This window comes from Mustela nivalis (genome assembly GCF_964662115.1).
Source record: "Mustela nivalis genome assembly, chromosome: 1".
Classification (NCBI taxonomy): Eukaryota; Metazoa; Chordata; class Mammalia; order Carnivora; family Mustelidae; genus Mustela; species Mustela nivalis.
The window spans coordinates 73,943,733-73,951,972 of record NC_139020.1 but is presented as its reverse complement, the minus strand read 5'-3'; the positions used below and the strand labels follow the sequence as shown (position 1 = coordinate 73,951,972).

Here is an 8,240-nt window from a genome sequence, read left to right as displayed (position 1 = left end):
GACCTCAACACCATCAAGTTTTTTGCAAATGAGAGTCTATGCTTTTCTCTTCCGCTGTCTATGACAGCTGTCCCTGTGAGTATGTGCTGGAGAGAACCTTGACCCATTAATGGTCAGCCAAAGGGGATGGAACAACCAAAGCCCAGTTTGTGTGATCATTCCCTAAATAGCCATGAACTGAGCAGTAGAGAACAGGATCAGCCAGGTTTGTGCTAAACTAGTTCACATCAAGGGACTTGTTATCAGAGTTCCATATGGAACCACACTCACTGATAAAATTCCAGAGTTGCACAATTTCCTGTGAAAAAGATAGCTTCGTGGTGGTCTGACTGGTCCTCTACAGAATGACCTGGGATTTTATACTGTTTCCTGCTGTCACAAAGGGAGATACTGTCCTTAGTGGTCTGTTTCTTAGTAATCCTTCTATCTTACCTTAAAAGGCAGTTTTCATGGATCAACCAAAAAGAAGCTAGAGGGTACAAGCAGGAATAGTGGAGATAAGGAGAGATTGAATCTTGCCAGAAAGAAATAAGCTAAACTTCCTTGATTTTAGCCATTATCAGGCCCAGGATATCTTTCTTAAATCTTTTTTTTTTTTTTTTAAGATTTTGTTTATTTGAGAGAAAGAGAAAGAGAGAGAGTGCATGAGTTGGGAGGGGAGGGGCAGAGAGGGAAGCAGGTTCTCCACTGAGTGGGGAGCTCAATGCGGGGCTCCAGCCCAGGACACTGAGACCATCATCTGGGTTGAAAGCAGACTCTTAACTGACTGAGCCACCCGGGCACCTCAAGGCCTAGGATCTTAATTGCTAAATGCAGGTAAGACTCACCCTATCCAGAAATCTTTAAGAGAACAAAAGAAATTATGGAAAATGATTAAAACTTTTGCTATGTCTCTACTCAGGTCACTAAGCAGTTAACCTGGCTGTGCAGTAATTATTTATAACAAACTATAAAGGGGTACCCCAGGGTTCTGAGGTTACAGCTTTCTGACAGACACAGGTAAGTGGATGAGCTATTTGGTCCCATCCAGGTTCCTCTCTTCTTTCTTGCGATGCTCTAAGTCTGCTGAGACGCTCCTGTGGGCGCCCCACTCTTCTTGTCTTTCCCCAGTTTATGCTGCTGTGACACATTTCTTGAGCGCAGAAGATCTCAGTTGCAACATTATGCAAAGTTCACTTTTGAGGTCCAACCTTGGATTCCCTATAAGGAGATTTGCAGTAAATGACCTGTCAATGGCCAGTTGCTTATTAGTCCACAGTGGCCTCTCTTGTTTAGACAGTACCGGGGCTCAGAACATTCTCCCCACTTCCCGCCATTCAGCAGCTGTACGCCTTTTAACGGGAAGGGTAACTGTCACAAAACAGGACAGAAATATGGACTTCGTGACCCTTCCTGCATTGCAACATAAAATATTTACTCCCACTGGGCAGGGTGTTACTGTTTAACCATTTCATTTTGTCCCCAGTGTATGGGATGCTACCGATATACATTCTGAAGCCCTCAGTAACTACCTGAGCAGTTTTTGTTTGTTTGGGGAGTTTTTTGGGGTGGGAGTGGGGTAGACCAGCTGAAAGAAGGACAGGACACTTGCTGTGATCTGATCACTGTCCTCACGTCCCTCAGGGCTGAGTTTGAGCATGGAGTAGAGGATGAGAAAGAAGCAAATGTCCAGAAAGCTGCTGGCTCATATAGTGGCTTTGTGCCATTCTCCCTTTGGAAAGAATGCTAAAAGATGTCCCCTCTGAGTAGACCATTTGGAAATAGGAACCTCCCCGAGGCTCCAGTATTTAAAAGGAACAGTGTCTTACAAGGCACAGATTTGGGCCAGGGGTCCTCTCAGTGGGCATGAAGGCACTACAGTTAAAGGTAGCTCTGGAAGGAGGTCTTGGGACATCCTGTGCAATGTGACTCGGTTTTCTCTATCAGGGCAGTTAGGTAAGATACTATGACCCGGTGAGAGCAGCATCTCTGTGTGATTTAACATGGTGGGTCATTTCAATTACCCTGTTGTCAATCTCTGAGACTGAGATTTTACAGGTGAGGAAACTGAGTCCAGGGTTAAATATCATGCCTGATGTGACGTGATGTGCCATTGGATTTTGATCTTCATCCTGCTCTCTTCCCTGGCACTCATCATTGTCCTTCTCTGGTTTATTTTTCTCCCTAGCATTTGCTGCTCATACTAGCTGTTTCACTCTTCATTTGTACATTATCAGTCTTTCACAATTAAAATGTAGGCTGATGAAAGTAGGAATTCGTGTCTGCTGTACCCCCAGTGCTTAGAACAGGACCTGGTGCACAGCAGACTCTCTCGGGAACACCTATTAAATTAATGGATTGTACAAACATAAGGGTCCTTTCTCCTATACCAGTCTATTTCTATAAACAACTTTAGACAAAGAATAATGAATTGAAGATTCTAGAGGAAAAGGCTATATTAATACAAAATGTGCAGTGTTACAACCAGAATTTTCTGTTAATAAACTTCTATTTACTTCTGATAATAAACTTCTGTTTACTAAGAGCAACCTTTGCTTTTGCAAACAGATTTACTTATGTCTGACTTCTTTGATGATAAAACAGAATTATCAACCCCTATTATGCTCTATTATTTATTTGCATATAGCAATGCAGAATAATATGGTAAACTTCCTATGTAGATGAGTGCAGAGCATCCAAAATAGATAAATCCTTAAATCCTTCAAAATAAGATTCTTATTGTGGGGTACTTAAATTTGGCACACTAAATATCATGTTTTGTATCACCAAGTTGCAACTAAGTATTGTTAGCTGTTTCAAAAGTGAAGAGTGATATGTTTTAAACTGTTTTTGCATAATTTCCTCCTGATTTTTTAGAGTTCACTGCGTGCAGGGCACTGTACTGTGGCTTATTGTTCGAGGAACAAAGGGAACATTTAGCGATGTTTTTTGCCCTCCTGGAATTTACACAATAAATGGAAGAAAGCAGAGTTATGCACACTCTAGCGGCTCCAACAATAACTGTTGACTTTTTATTTGTAATCAGAGAAGCCTGGCAACGGAAAACTTTTCTTTCTGAGTTTACCAGAACTGAGCTGAAGTGGGAAACGTTATTTGCTTTGACGAAACAAGTTACTTTTGTGCAACATTAAGCTGTGTCAATCAAGCAAACAAAGGAAGAAAGCATAAAATTGCCGGCTTCTGATTTCACCTCATTGCTTCTTAGGCTCCAAGAGGAAAAAAAATGAAGACTTTGTGGCTGGGTATTTTTCTATTTTTCTATAGTAACTCAGCCTGGGCAAAAGAGAAGCATTATTACATTGGAATTATTGAAACAACTTGGGACTATGCCTCTGACAGTGAGAAGAAACTTATTTCAGTTGACAAGTAAGTCACTATTTTTCTTGTTCATTTGTTTAAAGACCAAATTTATAAACTATCAATTAAAAAATAAAGGCAATAAGATAAAATATTTTATTAATTTGTAGTGTATAGAAACTTCAAAATGTGGACTGGAAATCCAGGAAACTTTAATAAATCTCTAAATTCCTGGGCATTTTTGGCTAGGGGGAAAGTCTGCCTAACTCCTTTCCCCTCAGTCCTGAGGGGATCTCCGGGCACTTCTTCTTATCTCCTCTGGTTATTATTTTGTCTCTCATCAGGATTCAGTCTTATTTTCTGTTTATGCAAAAGTTCCTTAATTTAAATAATGGCAGTATAAAATGTTATGTTTATCATACCACTTATTGATTACTAGTAGGTAAGAATAAAATGTTTTTTAATCCTTTAAAACATCATTTATAGAAATCAAACACCGTTTTAACAAATATGGTGTTACTGTGCTCAGTACTTGTTGGATGACACCGGACATTTAATTCAATTTGTCTCTCTCAGCCTCAGCCTGCTAATCTGTAAAATGGGGATAAAAAATACCTCATGGGGTTCTTTGAAGAGTGGCTGCATATAAAGCTCTTAGTATAGTGCTTGGTCCATCACACAGGTACAAAACATGTGAGATATTTATAGTGATCCCCCCCCTCAAAAAAAACCTGTGTAACTTAAAGGTTTTCATGTTTTAGGTGAACCTTCCCCCCCTTATTTCAAGCAAAAGTCACCCTACAGAAATGCAAGAGTATCATTCTTGATGTTTTAATAATGGAAATTTATACTGAGGTCACTTTTAATGATGCTAATTAAATATTTATTACCATAACCAATTCTCACTACTTTTAAAAATGTATTGTAATGGTGACAAAGCACAAATGAACTCAATGACCATCAGGTCCTAAGATTATATCTTTAAAAATAGCTAAGCAAGTATACTAATTTTCATAATTGGTGTATAATCAATTTCATTGATTCTGTTGACAGGTATATGCTATTCTCATTCATTTTATGCATGTTTGAAATTTTTCACAATAAAAGATAATGCATGGCTGATGATAATATTTAATCATTTTGTTATTAATTTAGTAATGTATGGTAAGAAAAGTTTCTGACCTAAAAATAACCGATCGCAAACAAAACTAATACACCTTTCAATAATTTCATTAAGTCTGGTTTTTAGGTAGTGGTTTCTTCTTGGGAATGTGACCTGATTTCATGACTTCACCAAACTATTTTGTATAGTGGCAGTATTTTCCCTGATTAAATACAATGTAAATTATATGCAGTTTCTATAGGGAAACAAAACACATTAAAAAAAAAAAAAAGTACTGCTATACTCCATGCTCTCACCCACCATTCTTCTGCTCTTATTCATGATCAAAAATCAAATTAGCTTCACTAGACATAAACTAAATGCAAAACATTGCCCCAAGCATACTTCCATAAAGAAGTCTGTGATTCCAGAAATGAGGGAAGAGAGAGGGAGTTTATTGAGAATGGTGGGGGAGGGGGCTTGGGGGACAGAGAATTCCTTTGGTTTTAAATACTCTTGTGTCTACTCTGTGCTTAGGGAAGTTGCACAACATAGGTCTGATAATCTGTGGCTTCAGCAACAGCCTAGAGTCATGTGAACTCTAAAGGGCACTGGTCACTCTGCCTGTGATCTTTTTTTAAAATAAATCTGAGCAGTGACTACTGAACAGAGCTTTAGCCATTTCACCAGTACTATACTAAACTTTTTGTAAAGATGAGTTTAGGTAACAATTTGTCTTTCCCTTCGTTGTCTCTGATTACCAGCATGTCCAGCAGTCTTTGTTCAGGCTGTCGGAACAAAATATCACAGACTGGGTAGCTTATTAACAACAGAAATCTATTTTTCTAGAGGCTGAGAAGTTCAAAGTCAAGGTACCAACAAGAGCTCTCTTCCTGGTTCATAGCCTTTTCATTGCATCCTCACATGGTGGAAGAAGCTAGGAATCTCTCTGGAACCTCTTTTATGAGACACTAATCTCATTTATGAGGGCTCCATTCTCATGACTTAGGCATATCACCAAAGGCCCCATCTCCTTATCCATCACATTGGAAGTGGCCCTAACCCTCCAGAACCTGTACGTATGAAGAGCTATCACTCTCATGGTCTCTATGATATTCGATGGTACAGTTGACTTTAAAATAAGGTGATGACCCAGCAAAGGAAACAGTCAACAAAACTAAAAGGCAACCTATGAAATGGGGGAAGATATTTTCAAATGTCTTAGCAGATAAAGGGCTACTATCCAAAATCTGTAAGGGTCTTATCAAACTCAACACCCAAAACACAAAAAAATCCAATCAAGAAATGGGCAGAAGACATAAACAGACATTTCTTCAGAGAAGTCATACAAATAGTCAAGCAGACACGTGAAAAAATACATCACTCATCATCAGGGAAACACAAATCCAAACCACAATGAGATTCCACCTAACAACAGTCAGAATGGCTGAAATCAACAAGTCAGGAAAAAACAGATGTTGGCAAGGATGGGGAGAAAAGGGAACCCTCTTAAACTGTTGGTGGGAATGCAAACTGCTACAGCCACTCTGGAAAACAGTATCGAGATTCCTCTAAAAATTCAAAATAGAGCTACCTTATGAGCCAGCAATTGCACTACTAGATATTTATGCAAAGGATACAAACATAGTGATTCAGAGGGGGCACATGCACCCCAATGTTTATAGCAGCAATGTCCACAATAGCCAGACTATGGAAAGAGCCCAGATATCTATCGACAGAGGAATGGAGAAACAGGTGGTATTGTATATAATGGAATACCACTGAGCCATCAAAAAGAATAAAGTCTTGCCTTTTCCAATGTGGATGGAGCTAGAGGGTATTATGCTAAATGAAATAAGGCAGTCAGAGAAAGACAATACCATACATACCACTTCACTCATGTGGAATTTAAGAAAAAAAAAAACAGATGAACATAAGGGAAAGGAAGGAAAAATAAAATAAGATGAAAACAGAGAGGGAGGCAAGCCACCAGAGACTCTGAACTCTAGGAAACTAAAAGTTGCTGGAGGGGCAGTGGGTGTAGGGGTAACTGGGAGATTAAGAAGGACACTTGGGGGCGCCTGGGTGGCTCAGTGGGTTAAGCCGCTTCCTTCGGCTCAGGTCATGATCTCAGGGTCCTGGGATCGAGTCCCGCATCGGGCTCTCTGCTCAGCAGGGAGCCTGCTTCCCTATCTCTCTCTACCTGCCTCTCTGACTACTTGTGATCTCTCTCTGTCAAATAAATAAATAAAAATCTTTAAAAAAAAAAAAAAAGAAGAAGGACACTTGATGTAATGAACCCTGGGTATTGTATGCAAATGATAAATCATTAAATTCTCTCCCTGAAAGTAATAATATAGTATATGTTAACTACATTGAATTTAAATAAATAAATAAATAAACAAACAAATAAATAAATAAAACTAAATAAAAATAAAATAGGATAATGATCTGGGTGCACCTAATCTATACCAGAGAATCCCTAGTGAAAGAAGAGAAAGAGAAGAGATTTGAGGTGATTCAAGAAAATACTGCTGACTTGCATTTGGAAGAGGTCACTTGAGAAGGAGTACAGTGGCTATGAGGAGCTGGGTCAGGTCCTCAGCTTACATCCAGCCTGGTTACATCCAGCCCGGAAGTGGGGGTGTCAATCCTACAACCGCAGTGAACTGAATTCTGTCAATAACCTGACTGAGTTTGGAAGTGGATTTCTCCAGCACCTCCAGATGAGAAAGCACCTTGATGTCAGCCTTGTGATAACCTGAGCAGAGAAGTCAGTCACGCTGTGCCAGACTTCCGACCCACGGAACTGTGATATAATCAGAGGGTGTTGTTTGAAGTTGCTATGTGATAATTTGTTATTTGGCAATAGAAAACTAATGTTCTGTGTCTCGACTGATGAAGCCAAGAATCCAGAAACTTTTCCCATATATTACCCACAGTTTAGTAATTATACCTAAACATAAACCAAGACCACTCAAGTGCATTCTGAATTTATGGAAGGATGTAGCATTATTATCATCTTACTAAGGCAGTATAAAATTTTTTTTTAATTCCACTACCATTAAAAACTCACTTCTGGGGACGCCTGGGTGGCTCAGTTGGTTAAGCAGCTGCCTTCGGCTCAGGTCATGATCCCAGCGTCCTGGGATCGAGTCCCACATCGGGCTCCTTGCTCCGCAGGGAGCCTGCTTCTCCCTCTGACTCTGCCTTCCACTCTGTCTGCCTGTGCTCACTCTCGCTCGCTCTCTCTCTGACAAATAAATAAATAAAATCTTAAAAAAAAAAATTAAAAAAAAAAAACTCACTTCTGAGTGTGAATCTACCAGAAACTGTATTGTTATAGGATTCTAGAAGCTGAGGGGATAAAAAAGAAGGATGTGATTACTGACAGGGAGGTAGTATCTAGTGATTGTAATGAGCAAAAAAGAGCCTGTTAAAATTGTCAACAGGAAGAACTACAATTAATATGAATTATCTGGTTCAAAGATCAACTACAATGGATTCTTTTGACTGAATATCTGACTGGCAAACTTCCTGCAGGCTTCTAGTAACTAACTCTTGTCCCTAAGCTGTGCTCTTGAAATTAAATAGACATCTTCTAATGATCCTTTGATGTTCTTTTGGAGACAGAACATAATCAAATAGACCTCCCTCAGAATATCATATCATATGATATGAAATATTTCCCAATTTGGTTAAGTTAATTTTATTAAAAAAAGAAAAGAAGGGAAACATATTTCACATATTGCTGTGTATATAAAAGAAATTCCAAATGTCAAAAACCCTGAAAATGTTATAACTTCTGATCAATTAGTTCAAAAGCAGTTTTTGCCTCCCC

The 8,240-nt window shown here is 39.1% G+C and overlaps 1 protein-coding gene across 5 annotated transcripts in view; it reads left to right on the top strand.

Annotated features, from left to right (window-relative positions):
• Nucleotides 1–660: 660 nt before the first annotated feature.
• CP (ceruloplasmin) overlaps nt 661–8,240 on the top strand; it is a 58,516-nt gene continuing 50,936 nt past the window's right edge. For all 5 annotated transcript variants that reach the window (XR_014300791.1, XM_082691709.1, XM_082691710.1 and 2 more), the window contains exons 1-3: nt 661–816; nt 902–999; nt 2,857–3,366. Coding sequence is in view for 4 of the 5 variants with exons in the window: in XM_082691709.1 (XP_082547835.1) it covers nt 3,224–3,366 (143 nt within the window). In the remaining variant the exon portion in view is untranslated. The remainder of the gene's footprint in view (nt 817–901; nt 1,000–2,856; nt 3,367–8,240) is intronic.